Raw genomic sequence first — 16,210 nt, forward strand, 5'->3', positions numbered from 1 at the left:
CGTCCGGACTGTAACATTTTAGGCTCAGCAGGCTGAGGCCCACAGTGCCTTATAGTATGTAAGTGCTAACTGATACTATACATGGAAGTATAGACACAATGATCGGACTAAAGGAACAACGGGCCAGTCCGGTGCGCGGGCAAATGAAGCTCTGTTAAACAAACTCTGACAAACAAGGGCACAAGGGCTTTTTGTATAACGATGTATAAGCTGAGGATTCAGCTGTGAGACTGAATCCGCGGCTTGGCTCGCCAGCATGTGCCCTCGCTCCGTACCAAGGCTTCGCCTGGGGTGGCGGCATGGCGCGGCTGACGTGCCCTTGCTGACCCTTTCGGTGAAGCAGGCAACCCAGCTTCAACTTGCGCCTGCGTACGACGCGCTCCGCGTGCGTCACTTGGCCTTCATCCAAGAGGCCTACAGCGGCGCCGCGCCGCCAGCGGAAGCGATTCATGCGCTGCGGGCGGCCCTGGCGCGGCTGTGGGCTTTGGTGTGGGAGCCGCGACACAAGGAACCGCTCTGGCGTCTGGCAGTCAATGGGTTCACGGGCTTTGGGATGCTTGCGGCGTGGGCCGCAGATGGACGCGTGGCGAAATGCCCGTGTGGGACTCAGATGACTGCTGGGGCTAGGGTTCATCACTTCTGGGACTGTGTGGTGGCGGAAGCTCTGCGTGCTTTGATGCGGGAGCGTGCGAATGTGGACATCACACGGAACCAGTTGTGGTTAGTACAGGCGCCACCAGGGCTATCGCAGGCGGTGTGGGACATCGTGTGCTTGGCTGCTGTGGCGGCCCTGGAATACGGCCGACAGCATTCTCGCGCCTGACAATGAAGCGCAGTTACACGCCTCGTTCATACGCTGCACTCGCTCTCGCGCCCTGGGACTAAGATCACGTATAGAGAAAGCTATGATCATTCCGTGATGCCAATGCGTTGGGCCGAAATCGCGCTGTCCGCGACGACGCATAGGATGCGTCACACTTTCCAGAGGACCCGACAATAGCTGTGCGGACTTCTGGTCACGGCTGGCTGCAGACCGGACTGCGGAGGCGGCTGTTGTGCGAAGGATAGGTGTGGAGGTGATTGCGGACTTCTGGTCACGGCTAGCTGCGTTTGTGAGTCTGCGTCGGCCTCCGCGCCGCTGGGACCTTGTCCCGAACCAGCACCCATTCCTAGCGTCAGATGATGTTGGAGGGGTTATCTTGGTAGGGCCAACAGCGGACTCGCCACCGGCCTCACCCTAGCTTGTCAGCTTAGGGACTCGCAAGAGGTAGTCTTATGACGCCGACCCACGGCTTAGGTGAGCAGCGCTAGCGTTTGTGGTGAGCCGGGCCTGGGGTTCCTCCCCTCTCCGGAGGCGAGGAGCATGGGGGTCATTCGGGGATCTCTCCTCGGGTGAGCGTGCGTGTCTCGTACGTTTTTGGGGCCCTGGCTTAGTCCACGGCTGTCGTCCCACATGTAACCTCTATCAGCTACGCACACGGCCCCGCTGGTGCCCCAGGCTATCAGCGCCGCCCCTTCCGCCCCAGGCCTGCACGGCTGCACCCGATTCCCATTACAGATTCACTCCATTAGAAGCAGCAGATAGGATTGCATTGGAACGGCCCGATGGCCAGGGCCGAGGTCGCTTTATGCTCATGAACTTGATGTTAGCCTCGTGCTGGCTGTGCTGCCTCCACACATCAGGAAGAATACCGATGGGCGTGAACCCCACCACAGACATGCTGCACGTCGTATTGCCAGCCAACCGGGCCCAGCCATGGCCTGCTACACGCGCTGCAACCCCCGAATTCCACCTCTGCCTCCGCCCCTTCCTTAACCTGTCCCCCACCGTCACGCCTGCTCGCCACGTCAGCCGCCACCAACACAGTGACACACACACGCCCCGGGCCACGGCCACTGCCACCGCTGACCCGTGGCCCTGCGCACCTACACACCAAACACAACACATACAGCATGCCACAAACTTGGCGCATTTGACGCACCGTGTGTGCAAGCGTCAATACCTAGCTGGTATGTGTGCGCTAACTCCACTCATGCCACGCCCATCACTGCACCCCGTGTATGGCCGCCCCTGGGCCCCACGGCCGCTCACCTGCCTGACGGTCACCACAGATGCCTACCGAACTGGGCATCGCACCAAACACACGCCACACAAAAGCCCAAAGCCCGTCGTGGCGCGCCCTAGCATGTTGCTCTCAGTGCTCCATATACACACACGTATGCTTGGCCCGGGCACAAGGAGTAACGGAACGCAAATCACAAGACGTGTGCATGTTTGTGGTCCAACCACGAACCCAGGTCACTGCTCCGCCCCCTTTCGTTCACTCGCTGCTGCACAGCCTCTGTGCCGCGCGCCTGCCGGTCCCCACCGCCTGCCCCCGCCTGCTGCCCGCGAGCAGGCCCCTGCCATTGCCACTACCATCACCACCACCACATTCTACAGCTGCTGCCAACGAGTCCGCCTCCCCGGCCACCACCGACTATCGCTTCTCAGAGACCGCGGCTGGCACCACCACCGCCCCAGAGTCACTGCCGCCGCCGCCGCCGCCACCACCGCCGCCTGCTGCCGGAGCCGCCGCCGCTTTCCGCTCAGTCCGCTTCCCACCCGCGGCCCGCCTGGGTGGCGCTGCCGCCTGCACCTGCTCCGGCGGAGGGGCCTCAAACGGCGGAGGAGGAGGAGCAGAAGGCGAGCCCGCCTGGCTGCTGCGGCTGCGGCTTTGGCTGCTGCTGCGGCGCGCCCGGGGCGCTGACACGTGCTGCTGCTGCGGTGGTGGAGGCTGCAGCGCCAGAGAAGCTCCGTCTCCTCCGCCCTCGCCAGCACCGCCAGAAGCGCCACTGCTGGGAAGCTGATGCGACTCCTCTGCTTGTTGCTGCAAGGCAGGGGCCACCACCTTAGCCTCCGCCGGTATCGTCGCTGCAGCTGCTGTTGCACTCGAGGCCCCTCCCGCCCCGCCGCCGCCGACCGCCTCCTGCTTTGGAGCCTTTCTGCGGACAACGAGGATGCGTCGTTTCTGGCTGCTGCTAGCGGTAGTGGTGGTGGTGGCGGTGGTGGTGATGCTGGCGGTAGTGCTGGCGCTGGTGGGGCTACGGGCAGTGTACGGCTGCGGCTGAGTCGTGCGCTGCTCCTTGCGGCGACGGGCGGCGGCGCTGCCTTCCCCTGCTGATGCTCCTGACGAAGCGCCCGATAGCAGATCCTGCAGCTGCTGCAGCAGGTAGGCCTCCTGAGCGGAAGGAGCCTGCCGCTCGTACCACTCCCAGTACGGCACACACAGCAGACCGCCCTCTCCTAGTGCCCGCCGTAGCTGCCGGTTGCGCAGCGCCGTGGAACCGTCTACCGCGGAAGGGTCGTCCTTGCGGTTGGTGAGGAAGTGGTCTGGACCGTCCACCTCAATGGCCACTCTGCGCCCGTCGCTCCAGTCCGCCACAATATCCACACGCCCCAGCACGCCCTCCACCACCACCTCCGTCCGCACCGAAACGATGGGCAGGCGACCCTTCTGCAGCAGTCGCTGAAGCGCCTCTGCCACCTGCTTCTGCGTACTGCTAGTGGTCGACGTTGTCGACCGTTGGGCAGCCACCGCCGCCTCCATCGCGGCTAGCAGGTCGGGGCTGCGGGCAAGAGCCTCCGCCACCTCACCGCCCAGCTCATGTTGCGCCTGCCAGAGTTGTCTGAAGTCATCTCCAGCAAGGTCCCTGATGCGATGCACGGCCTCACGGGCAAGCGCTGGGGCCAGCGCAGCTGCAGCCGGGCTAGCAGGGACACCGCCGCCTGCCAGCGCCGCCAGCGCCCACAGGCTGTTGCAAAGGGCCTGTTCAACAAGCGACTCCGGGCCTAGCCGCAGCAGCTCGCCCAGCCGGCCGCACACCGCCGCCTCCAAGCCAGCGTGACGCAGCTGCAGCACCGCCAGAGCCCAGAGCGTGTTTGCACAGTGTTGTGCAGTGCCTCGCTGCATCGCCGCCGCGGCGCCTGCGTCAAGCAGCGTGGGCGGTGGCTGGTGGCGCACCAACGCAAGCGCGTACAGCAGGTTGGCCCAGGCCTGCGGCTTGGCGCCGGCCATGACCCCGGGCCGCTCAGCTGCTGCCACCGCGGCCGCATACCAATGGCTCTGCTCCATGGCTTGCGGCGTTGCACCAGCCCCATACCCCATCTTGGCCAGGGCCCACGCCGAGTTGCTGAGCTCCTGTGGTTTAAAGCCGGCAAAGCCACGCCGCACACCCTCTGCTGCTACTGCCGCCGCCAGCCGCTCGGACTGCTTGCCTCCCAGCTGCAGCCCCTCCAGCGCCAGCAGGATGTTGGACAGCTCCTGCGGCTTGAACGCCTCAGCTTCCTTCGGTGCCCGGAGCCGGCGCACACACTCTGCAGCCACAGCAGCCGCAAGCAGCTCGGACTGCTTGCCTCCCAGCTGCAGCCCCTCCAGCGCCAGCAGGATGTTGGACAGCTCCTGCGGCTTGAATGCCTCAGCTTCCTTCGGTGCCCGGAGCCGGCGCACACACTCTGCAGCCACAGCAGCCGCAAGCAGCTCGGACTGCTTGCCTCCCAGCTGCAGCCCCTCCAGCGCCAGCAAGATGTTGGACAGGTCCTGCGGCTTGAATGCCTCAGCTTCCTTCGGTGTCCGGAGCCGCCGCAGCGCCGCACCGTACATCGCCTCCAGCCCTGCCCGAAATGCCGATCCGGTGCAGCCAAGGACCTCTAGCGCCCACAGGCTGTTGGCCAGGCCTTGCGCATTCATGTCCGGGGCAAGGGCTGCGGCCGCCTCCGCCAACGGCCGCAGAAGGTCTGAGTCGCGGTACCCCAGCTTGGCGCACGCCCACAGGGTGTTAGAAACGTCCTGGGCATTGAAGCCGTGCCCCCTCGCCGCACGCAGCCGCGAGGCCACAGCGCTCGCCAGCGCTTTCAGATGCGGCGATGAGGTGGGATCCCAGCCCGAGCCCCGCCGCTGCTGATCCTCCCGCAGCTTGCCCAGGGCATACAGTGCGTTCGCCAGGGCCTGGGGGGTGGCACTGTCCAGCAACACTGGATCCACCAGCCGCTGCAGCAGCGCCGGCGCCAGCTGTGACTCCACACGCCCGTCGCTGGCAGCCTAGGCAGCCCCGGCCTTGGCCAGAGCCCACAGCGGAAGGCTGCAGCCGGCCGGCTGCCGGATGCGCGGCACGAGCGGAAGGAGAGCAGGCGCAAGGGCCGCAATGATGCCGGCGCGGGCCGCGGCTGTGGCGGCCGGCCCGCCGGCACGTGCGGACTCAAGCTGCAGGGGAGGGAGGGGGCAGTGGGAAAGGACGATACCTCGATCACTCACTGTGGCGGTGAAAAGCAAGCTTGGATCAGCCCCATCGTCATCATGCAACGCGTCCCTAAGCACTACCGCGCGAGCTTTGGTAAGTGCTAAGGAGGTGCGTGTGTTGTTGGCGTTGTCAGTCCTCGCAATGCGACCAGAAAGGCCCGCACTTGCTTGCAGGCAAGCCCGACCCCTGCCCCTGCCCCTCCTCCTGTCATTGCCCGCTAGCTAGTCCAGCCTCTTACCTTGCCACAACGGCCGAAGGCAGCTGACATGGCGATCACGTCTTGCCGCTCACACCACACCGCCAGCCGCTGATCAATGACTCCTTGCAGCTGCTCCAGAGTCCGACACACGGTCATGTCATCCGCGGGGTCACGCGCCCTTCTTCCGCCGCCACTCCTGTCACCGGCACCGCCCGTCCTGCCGCCAGCCCAACGGCCTCCGCCTGCCCTACCTCCGCCTGCCCTCCCCCCAGCGTCACTGCTACTGCGGCTGCTGCCGATGCCGCCATGTCCGCTGCTGCTGCTCCTGCCACTGCTCCTGTCAATGGTGCCGCCACTGCCGTACCTCCCCGCAGCCGCCAGCACCTGCTGCTGCGCGCGCCGCCCTGGCTGCAGGAGACAGCTGCGCGCCCCGGCTGCTGCAGGTGCGGCAGTGGCGGGCGCTGGTGCAGCTTGACGGGCCCAGGCGGCTAGCGGCAGTAGCTGCCGCAGACCGCCGCCAGCCCCGGTGGCAGCAGGTGCGGTGGCGGGAAGGAGGGGGCCGCCGTCGCTGAGCACTGCCGCCGCCGGGCCGCTGGTTGCGGAGCTGCACGCCAGGCCGCGGGCCACACCGCCGGCGGTCGCCGAGGGGCCGAGGCGCCCGGCGGTCCGAGCGGCGCGAGGCTGGGTCAGCCGTATGCCGAATGGACAAAGCTCGAGCCCTATGTGTGCTGATGCTGGAGCATTGTAGCTTCTGCGTAAGCCAACTGCGCTGCCGTGCGCGAACTGTAACATTTTAGTCTCTGGCTGAGGCCCACAGTGCCACGAGCAATGACTGAAGTGCTAGCTGATATCATACATGGAAATGCCGACAAATGGTCCGAATAAAGGAACAACGGGCCAATCCGGTGCAGTCAAACGAAGCTTGCGTGAGCTCTGTTAAACAAACTCTGACACAAAAAGGCACAAGGGCATTTGGCATAACGATGTATAAGCTGGGGAATAAAGCTGTGAGACTGAATCCGCGGCTCGCATGCGACCTCACTCCTGGCTGACATACGCACGCCACACGGCCCCGCTGATGCCCCAGGCTGTCAGCGCCGCCCCTTCCGCCTCCCTCACCGTGAGAGGTTGTGGGTGGTTGGGGGCTTGGTGTGTGGGCAGGACGCACGTGTGGGCGACCGTTCTAGTGCCTGGACGCTTGCGCTCTGGTTAGTGCGTGCGCTGTGCGTGTGACCGTGTGTGCTGCGGCCTGGACGATTCCCGGCACTCCGGTGCCTAGGCTTGTGGCGTTGAGGCACAGCGGTGGGGCTCTGGCGGGTTGAGGCTTGGCTAGGACTCACTGTGCGCGGAGTCACACGGACTTTGACCGCGGGAGGGTTTGCAGCAAAGTCGGGGTTAGTTGGTGGAGTCAAGTTGGGCCCTGATAGCATGTGATGGCTCGGCGTCTTCGGGTGCTGGGACTGTCCCCTCTGTACCATCCGCATTCTTCCGCCCCCGGGGGCGAGACCGCTTTATGCTCATGAACTTGATGTTAGCCTCAGTGCTGGCTGTGCTGCCTCCACACATCTAGGAGGCATACCGATGGGCATGAACCCCACCACAGACATGCTGCACCTCGTATTGCCAGCCAACCGGGCCCAGCTATGGCCTGCTACACGTACTGCAAACCCCAACTTCCACCTCTGCCTCCGCCCCCACGCTCCGCCCCCTCCTCCACCTGTCCCCTACCGTCACGCCTGCTCGCCACGTCAGCCGCCACCAACACAGTGACACACACACGCCCCGGGCCACGGCCACTGCCACCGCTGACCCGTGGCCCTGCGCACCTACACAACAAACAATACATACAGCATGCCGCAAACCTGGTGCCTTTAACGCGCCGTGTATGCACGTGTCAATACCTAGCTGGTATGTGTGCGCTGACTCCTCTCATGCCACGCCCCTCACTGCACCCCGTGTATGGCCGCCTCTGGGCCCCACGGCCGCTCACCTGCCTGACAGTCACCACAGATGCCTACCGTACTGGGCATCGCACCAAACACACGCCACACAAAAGCCCAAAGCCCGTCGCGGCGCGCCCTAGCATGTTGCACTCAGTGCTCCATATACACACGCATATGCTTGGCCAGTACACAAGGAGTAACAGAACGCAAATCACAAGACGTGTGCATGTTTGTGCCGAATTCTTTTACCCCATTGACTGCTCCGCCCCCTTTCGTTCACTCGCTGCTGCTAGGCTTCTGTGCCGCGCGCCTGCCGGTCCCCACCGCCCGCTTCCGCCTGCTGCCCGCGAGCAGGCCCCCGCCATTGCCACTACCATCACCACCACCACATTCTACAGCTGCTGCCGACGAGTCCGCCTCCCCGGCCACCACCGACTATCGCTTCTCAGAGACCGCGGCTGGCACCAACACCGCCCCGGGGTCACTGCCGCCGCCACCGCCGCCACCGCCGCCTGCTGCCGGAGCCGCCGCTGCTTTCCGCTCAGTCCACTTCCCACCCGCGGCCCGCCTGGGTGGCGCTGCCACCTGCATCTGCTCCGGCGGCGGGGCCTGAACCGGAGGAGGAGGAGGAGGAGGAGAAGGCGAGCCCGCCTGGCTGCTGCGGCTACGGCTTTGGCTGCTGCTGCGACGCGCCCGGGGCGCTGACACGCGCTGCTGCTGCGGTGGTGGAGGCTGCGGCGCCAGAGGAGTTCCGTCTCCTCCGCCCTCGCCAGCACCGCCACCAGCGCCAATGTTGGGGAGCTGATGCGACTCCTCTGCCTGTTGCTGCAAGGCAGGGGCCACCACCTTAGCCTCCGCCGGTATCGTCGCTGCAGTTGCTGTTGCACCTGAGGCCCCTCCCGCCCCTCCGCCGCCGGCCGCCTCCTGCATTGGCGCCTTTTTGCGGACAACCAGGATGCGTCGTTTCTGGCTGCTGCTAGCGGTGGTGCTGGTGCTGGCGGCAGTGCTGGCGCTGGTGGGGCTATTGGCAGTGTCCGGCTGCAGCCGAGTCGTGCGCTGCTCCTTGCGGCGACGGGCGGCAGCGGTGCCATACCCTGCTGATGCTCCTGACGAAGCGCCCGATAGCAGATCCTGCAGCCGCTGCAGCAGGTAGGCCTCCTGGGCGGAGGAAGTCTTCTGCCTGTCCCACTCCCAGTACGGCACACACAGCAGGCCTCCCTCACCTAGCGCCCGCCGCAGCTGCCGGTTACGCAGGGCCGTGGATCCGACTACCGCGGACGGGTCGTCCTTCCGGTCGATGAGAAAGTGGTCTGGACCGTCCACCTCAATGGCCACTCTCCGCCCGTCGCTCCAGTCCGCCACAACATCCACGCGCCCCAGCACGCCCTCCACCACCACCTCCGTCCGCACCGAAACGATGGGCAGGCGACCCTTCTGCAGCAGTCGCTGAAGCGCCTCTGCCACCTGCTCCTGCAGTCTGCTGGTGTTTGACCCCGTCGCCCGCTTGGCAGCCACCGCCGCCTCCATCGCGGCTAGCAGGTCGGGGCTGCGGGCAAGAGCCTCTGTCACCTCACCGCCCAACTCATGTTGCGCCTGCCAGAGCTGACTTAGCGCCTCGGCCTGAAGCTCCTCACAACGCCGCGCGGCCTCACGGGCAAGTGCCGGGGCCAGCGCAGCGGCAGCCGGGCTAGCAGGGCCACCGCCGCCTGCCAGCGCCACTAGAGCCCATAGGCCATTGCAAAGGTCCTGTTCAGCAAGCGACTCCGGGCCTTGCCGCAGCAGCTCACCCAGCCGGCCGCACACCGCCGCCTCCAAGCCGACGTGACGCAGCTGCAGCACCGCCAGTGCCCACAGCGAGTTTGCACAGTGTTGTGCACTGCCTCGCTGCATCGCCGCCGCGGCACTAGCGTCAAGCAGCACGGGCGGCGGCTGGTGCCGCACCAACGCAAGCGCGTACAGCAGGTTGGCCCAATCCTGCGGCTTGGCGCCGGCCATGACCCCGGGCCGCTGAGCTGCTGCCACCGCGGCCGCGTACCAGGGGCTCTGCTCCATGGCTTGCGGCGTTGCACCCACCCCATACCCCATCTTGGCCAGGGCCCACGCCGAGTTGCTGAGGTGCTGCGGTTCAAAGCCGGCAAAGCCCCGCCGCACACCCTCTGCAGCCACAGCCGACGCCAGCAGCTCGGACTGCTTGCCTCGCAGCTGCAGCCCCTCCAGCGCCAGCAGGATGTTGGACAGGCCCTGCGGCTTGAATGCTTCAGCTTCCTTCGGTGTTCGCAGCTGCCGCAGCGCCGCACCGTACAGCGTCTCCAGCACTGCCCGAAACGCCGGTCCGGTGCAGCCCAAAGCCTCCCACGCCCACAGGCTGTTGGATAGTTCCTGCGCATTCATGTCCGGGGCAAGGGCTGCGGCCGCCTCCGCCAGCGGCAGCAGGAGGTCTGAGTCGCGGTACTCCAGCTTGGCGCACGCCCACAGGCTGTTAGAAGCACCCTGGGCGGTGAAGCCGTGCCCCCTCGCCGCACGCAGCCGCGAGGCCACAGCGCTCGCCAGCGCTTTCAGATGCGGCGATGAAGTGGGGTCCCAGCCCGAGCCCCGCTGCTGCGTGTCCTCCCGCAGCTTGCCCAGGGCATACAGTGAGTTCGCCAGGGCCTGGGGAGTGGCACCATCCAGCAACACTGGATCCACCAGCCGCTGCAGCAGTGCCGGCGCCAGCTGTGACTCCACACGCCCGTCGCTGGCAGCCCCGGCCTTCGCCAGAGCCAACAGTGGAATGCTGCAGTCAACTGGCTTGCGGATGCGCGGCACGAGCGGAAGGAGAGCAGGCGCAAGGGCCGCAATGATGCCGGCACGGGCCGCGGCTGTGGCGGTGGGCCCGCCGGCGCGTGCTGACTCCAGCTGCAGGGGGGGCGGGGGGGCGGGGAGGCAGTGGGAAAGGACGATGCCCCAATCACTCACTGTGGCGGTGAAAAGCAAGCTTGGATCAGCCCCACCGTCATCATGCAACGCATCCCTAAGCAGTACCGTGTGAGCTTTGGTAAGTGCTAAGGAGGTGCGTGTGTTGTTGGCGTTGTCAGTGCCCGCACTGCAATGCAGGAAGGCCCGCACGTGCTTGCAGGCAAGCCCGACCCCTGCCCCTGCCCCTCCTCTTTTATTGCCCGCTAGCTAGTCCAACCTCTCACCTTGCCACAACGGCCGAAGGCAGCTGACATGGTGCTCACGTCTTGCCGCTCGCACCACACCGCCAGCCGCTGATCAATGACTCCTTGCAGCTCCTCCAGAGTCGCATACCCGATCATCAAGTCTTCGGGGTCACGCGGCCTACCGCCACCACCACTCCTGCCACGCCCGCCGCCGCCAGCCCAACGGCCTCCGTCTGCCCTGCCCCTGCCCGCCCTTCCGCGACCGTCTCTGCTACTGCGGCTGCCACTGATGCCGCCTCGCCCGCTGCTGCTGTTATCACTGCTCCTGCCACTGCTCCTGTCACTGGTGCCGCCACTGCCGTACCTCCCCGCAGCCGCCAGCACCTGCTGCTGTGCGCGCCGCCCCGGCTGCAGGAGACAGCTGCGCGCCCCGGCTGCTGCAGGTGCGGCAGTGGCGGGCGCCGGTGCGGCTTGACGGGCCCACGCGGCTAGCGGCAGTAGCTGCCGCAGACCGCCGCCAGCCCATGTGGCAGCAGGTGTGGCGGCGGCAAGGTGGGGGCTGCTGCTGCTGAGTACTGCCGCCGCCGGGCCGCTGGTTGCGGAGCTGCACGCCAGGCCGCGGGCCACACCGCCGGCGGTCGCCGAGGGGCCGAGGCGCCCAGTGGTCCGAGCGACGCGAGGCTGGGTCAGCGGTATGCCGCATGGGCACACTCTATGCCATACAAGTGCTGATGCTGGAGCACTAGTATACCTACTGCCTAAGTCATGTCCACTCGCTGCGGCGGCGCTGGCGCGCGTGAACTGTAACATTTTAGTCTCTGGCAGAGGCCCACAGTGCCTCGCGTTACTTTAATGCTATCTAATAATACACATGGGATTACAGACACAATGATCTCACTAAAGGAACAACGGGCCAGTCCGGTGCGCGGGCAAATGAAGCTTGCGTTGGGGTGAGCCAGAGCTCTGAGCTCTGTTAAATAAACTCTGACAAACAAGGGCACAAGGGCATTTTGTATAACGATATATAAGCTGAGGATTCAGCTGTGAGACTGAATCCGCGGCTTGGCTCGCCAGCATGTGCCCGCGCTACATACCAAGGCTACGCACACGGCCCAGCTGATGCCCCAGGCTGTCAGCGCCGCCCCTTCCGCCCCCGGCCTGCACGGCTGCACCCGATTCCCATTACAGATTCACTCCATTAGAGGCATCAGGTAGGATTGCATTGGAACGGACCGATGGCCAGGGCCGAGGTCGCTTTATGCTCATGAACTTGATGTTAGCCTTGTGCTGGCTGTGCTGCCTCCACACATCAGGAAGAATTCCGATGGGCGTGGACCCCACCACAGACATGCTGCACGTCGTATTGCCAGCCAACCGGGCCAAGCCATGGCCTGCTACACGAACTGCAATCCCCAAGCTTCCACCGCTGCCTCCGCCCCCTCATCCACCCGTCCCCCACCGTCACGCCTGCTCGCCACGTCAGCCGCCACCAACACAGTGACACACACACGCCCCGGGCCACGGCCACTGCCACCGCTGACCCGTGACCCTGCGCACCTACACACAAAACACATACAGCATGCCGCAAACCTGGTGCCTTTGACGCGCCGTGTGTTCACGTGTCAATACCTAGCTGGTATGTGTACCCCAACTCCACTCATGCCACGCGCCTCGCTGCACCCCGTGTATGGCCACCCCTGGGCCCCACGGCCGCTTGCCTGCCAGACGGTCACCACAGATGCCTACCGTAGTGAGCACCGCACCAAATACGCGCCACACAAAAGCCCAAAGCCCGCCGTTGCGTCGCGCCCTAGCATGTTGCACTCAGTGCTCCATATACCCACGCATATGCTTGGCCAGTACACAAGGAGTAACAGAACGCAAATCACAAGACGTGTGCATGTTTGTGCCGAATTCATTTACCCCATTGACTGCTCCGCCCCCTTTCGTTCACTCGCTGCTGCTAGGCTTCTGTGCCGCGCGCCTGCCGGTCCCCACCGCCCGCTTCCGCCTGCTGCCCGCGAGCAGGCCCCCGCCGCTGCCATGCCCACCACCACATTCTACAGCTGCTGCCGACGAGTCCGCCTCCCCGGCCACCACCGACAATCGCTTCTCAGAGACCGCGGCTGGCACCACCACCGCCCCGGGGTCACTGCCGCCGCCGCCGCCGCCACCGCCGCCTGCTGCCGTAGCCGCCGCCGCTTTCCGCTCAGTCCGCTTCCCACCCGCGGCCCGCCTGGGTGGCGCTGCCGCCTGCATCTGCTCCGGCGGCGGGGCCTCAACCGGAGGAGGAGGAGGAGCAGAAGGCGAGCCCGCCTGGCTGCTGCGGCTACGGCTTTGGCTGCTGCTGCGGCGCGCCCGGGGCGCTGACACGTGCTGCTGCTGCGGTGGTGGAGGCTGCGGCGCCAGAGGAGTTCCGTCTTCTCCGCCCTCGCCAGCACCGCCACCAGCGCCAATGTTGGGGAGCTGATGCGACTCCTCCGCTTGCTGCTGCCCGGCAGGGGCCACCACCTCCGCCCCCGCCACCGCTACCGTCGCTGCAGCTGCTGTTGCATTCGAGGCCCCTCCCGCCCCTCCGCCGTCGACCGCCTCCTGCTTTGGAGCCTTTCCGCGGACAACGAGGATGCGTCGTTTATGGCTGCTGCCAGCGGCGATGGCGGTAGTGCTGGCGCTGGTGGGGCTACGGGCAGTGTACGGCTGCGGCTGAGTCGTCCGCTGCTCCTTGCGGCGACGGGCGGCGGCGCTGCCTTCCCCTGCTGATGCTCCTGACGAAGCGCCCGATAGCAGATCCTGCAGCTGCTGCAGCAGGTAGGCCTCCTGAGCGGAAGAAGTCTTCCGCCTGTTCCACTCCCAGTACGGCACACACAGCAGGCCTCCCTCACCTAGCGCCCGCCGCAGCTGCCGGTTACGCAGGGCCGTGGATCCGACTACCGCGGACGGGTCGTCCTTGCGGTTGGTGAGAAAGTGGTCTGGACCGTCCACCTCAATGGCCACTCTGCGCCCGTCGCTCCAGTCCGCCACAATATCCACGCGCCCCAGCACGCCCTCCACCACCACCTCCGTCCGCACCGAAACGACGGGCAGGCGAGCCTTCCGCAGAAGGCGCTGAAGCGCCTCCGCCACCTGCTCCTGCAGGCTGCTGGTGGTCGACCCCGTCGCCCGTTCGGCAGCCACCGCCGCCTCCATCGCGGCTAGCAGGTCGGGGCTGCGGGCAAGAGCCTCTGTCACCTCACCGCCCAACTCATGTTTCGCCTGCCAGAGTTGACGTAGTGCCTCGGTCTGAAACCCCTCACGACGCCGCGCGGCCTCACGGGCAAGCGCAGGGGCCACAGCAGAGGCAGCCGGGCTAGCAGGGCCATCGCCGCCTGCCAGCACCGCTAGAGCCCACAAGCTATTGCAAAGCTCCTGTGCAATAAGCGACTCCGGCTCTCGCTGCAGCAGCTCGCCCAGCCGGCCGCACACCGCCGCCTCCAAGCCGGCGTGCCGCAGCTGCAGCACCGCCAGTGCCCAAAGCGCGTTTGCACATTCCTGTGCATTGCCTCGCTGCATCGCCGCCGCGGCGCCTGCGTCAAGCAGCGCGGGCGGCGGCTGGTGGCGCAACAACGCAAGCGCGTACAGCAGGTTGGCCCAATTCTGCGGTGTGGCGCCGGCCATGACCCCGGGCCGCTGAGCTGCTGCCACTGCGGCCGCATACCAATGGCTCTGCTCCGTGGCTTGCGGCGTTGCAACGGCCCCATACCCCATCTTAGCCAGGGCCCACGCCGAGTTGCTGAGCTCCTGTGGTTTAAAGCCGGCAAAGCCCCGCCGCACGCCCTCTGCTGCTACTGCCGCCGTCAGCAGCTCGGACTGTTTGCCTCGCAGCTGCAGCCCCTCAAGCGCCAGCAGGATGTTGGACAGGCCCTGCGGCTTGAACGCCTCAGCTCCCATCGGTGTCCGGAGCCGCCGCAGCGCCGCACCGTACAGCGTCTCCAGCACTGCCCGAAACGCCGGTCCGGTGCCGCCAAGGACCTCTAGAGCCCACAGGCTGTTGGCCAGGCCTTGCGCATTCATGTCCGGGGCAAGGGCTGCGGCCGCCTCCGCCAGCGGCAGCAAGAGGTCTGAGTCGCGGTACCCCAGCTTGGCGCACGCCCACAAGCTGTTGGAAACATGTTGCGGCTCGAAGCCATGCCCGCTCACCGCACGCAGCCGCGAGGCCACAGCGCCTGTCAGTGCGTTCATCAGGTGCGGCGATGAGGTGGGGTCCCAGCCCGAGCCCCGCTGCTGCTGGTCCTCCCGCAGCTTGCCCAGGGCATACAGTGCATTCGCCAGGGCCTGGGGAGTGGCACTATCCAGCAACACTGGATCCACCAGCCGCTGCAGCAGCGCCGACGCCAGCTGTGACTCCACACGCCCCTCGCTGGCAGCCCCAGCCTTCGACAGCGCCAACAGTGGAAGGCTGCAGCCGGCCGGCTGGCGGATTCGCGGGACGAGCGGAAGGAGAGCAGGCGCGAGGGCCGCAATGATGCCGGCGCGGGCCGCGGCTGTGGCGGCCGGCCCGCCGGCGCGTGCTGACTCCAGCTGCAGGGGAGGGGGGGGGCAGTGGGAAAGGACGATACCCCGATCAGTCAATGTGGCGGTGAGGAGCAAGTTTGGATCAGCCCCACCGTCATTGCGCAACGCGTCCCTAAGCACTACCGCGCGAGCTTTGGTAAGTGCTAAGGAGGTGCGTGTGTTGTTGGCGTTGTCAGTCCTCGCAATGCGACCAGAAAGGCCCGCACCTGCTTGCAGGCAAGCCCGACCCCTGCCCCTGCCCCTCCTCCTGTCATTGCCCGCTAGCTAGTCCAGCCTCTTACCTTGCCACACAAGTTGAAGGCAGCTGACATGCTGCTCACGTCTTGCCGCTCGCACCACACCGCCAGCCGCTGATCAATGACTCCTTGCAGCTCCTCCAGAGTCCGACACACGGTCATGTCATCCGCGGGGTCACGCGCCCTTCCGCCGCCGCCGCCACCACCGCCCGTCCTTCCACTGCCACGCCCGCCGACGCTGGCGAAATGGCCTCTGCCTGCCCTACCCCTGCCCGCCCTCCCCCCACCGTCACTGCTGCTGCGGCTGCCGCCGATGCCGCCATGTCCGCTGCTGCTGCTGTCACTGCTACTGACTATGCTCCTGTGACTGGTGCTACCACTGCCGTACCTCCCCGCAGCCGCCAGCACCTGCTGCTGTGCGCGCCGCCCCGGCTGCAGGAGACAGCTGCGCGCCCCGGCTGCTGCAGGTGCGGCAGTGGCGGGCGCCGGTGCGGCTTGACGGGCCCACGCGGCTAGCGGCAGTAGCTGCCGCAGACCGCCGCCAGCCCATGTGGCAGCAGGTGTGGCGGCGGCAAGGTGGGGGCTGCTGCTGCTGAGTACTGCCGCCGCCGGGCCGCTGGTTGCGGAGCTGCACGCCAGGCCGCGGGCCACACGGCCGGCGGTCGCCGAGGGGCCGAGGCGCCCGGTGGTCCGAGCGGCGCGAGGCTGGGTCTGCGGTATGCCGCATGGGCACATTCTATGCCATACAAGTGCTGATGCTGGAGCACTAGTATACCTACTGCCTAAGTCATGTCCACTCGCTGCGGCGGCGCTGGCGCGTGTAGACTGAAACGTTTTAGTCTCTGGCAGAGGCCCACAGTG

General features: G+C 66.3%; 3 protein-coding genes across 3 annotated transcripts; all 3 read right to left on the minus strand.

The window, feature by feature from the left end:
* Positions 1-1,540: 1,540 nt before the first annotated feature.
* Positions 1,541-6,870, minus strand: CHLRE_15g638750v5 (uncharacterized protein). Its single transcript, XM_043070593.1, has 3 exons — positions 5,519-6,870; positions 5,097-5,243; positions 1,541-4,988 (listed from the first exon to the last, which is right to left on the minus strand). Exons 1-3 carry the CDS (start codon positions 6,269-6,271, stop codon positions 2,481-2,483), a joined length of 3,408 nt encoding a protein of 1,135 aa, XP_042916496.1. The 5' UTR covers positions 6,272-6,870; the 3' UTR covers positions 1,541-2,480.
* Positions 6,871-6,924: 54 nt separating this feature from the next.
* CHLRE_15g638700v5 (uncharacterized protein) lies at positions 6,925-11,380 on the minus strand. The gene is made up of 3 exons (XM_043070592.1): positions 10,927-11,380; positions 10,602-10,694; positions 6,925-10,317 (listed from the first exon to the last, which is right to left on the minus strand). Exons 1-3 carry the CDS (start codon positions 11,263-11,265, stop codon positions 7,858-7,860), a joined length of 2,892 nt encoding a protein of 963 aa, XP_042916497.1. The 5' UTR covers positions 11,266-11,380; the 3' UTR covers positions 6,925-7,857.
* A 47-nt stretch (positions 11,381-11,427) lies between these two features.
* Positions 11,428-16,190, minus strand: CHLRE_15g638650v5 (uncharacterized protein). Its single transcript, XM_043070590.1, has 2 exons — positions 15,395-16,190; positions 11,428-15,119 (listed from the first exon to the last, which is right to left on the minus strand). The coding sequence occupies exons 1-2, from the start codon at positions 16,082-16,084 to the stop codon at positions 12,513-12,515; spliced, it is 3,297 nt and encodes a 1,098-aa protein (XP_042916498.1). The 5' UTR covers positions 16,085-16,190; the 3' UTR covers positions 11,428-12,512.
* Between the last annotated feature and the right edge of the window lie 20 nt (positions 16,191-16,210).

This window comes from Chlamydomonas reinhardtii, chromosome 15 (assembly GCF_000002595.2).
Source record: "Chlamydomonas reinhardtii strain CC-503 cw92 mt+ chromosome 15, whole genome shotgun sequence".
Classification (NCBI taxonomy): Eukaryota; Viridiplantae; Chlorophyta; class Chlorophyceae; order Chlamydomonadales; family Chlamydomonadaceae; genus Chlamydomonas; species Chlamydomonas reinhardtii.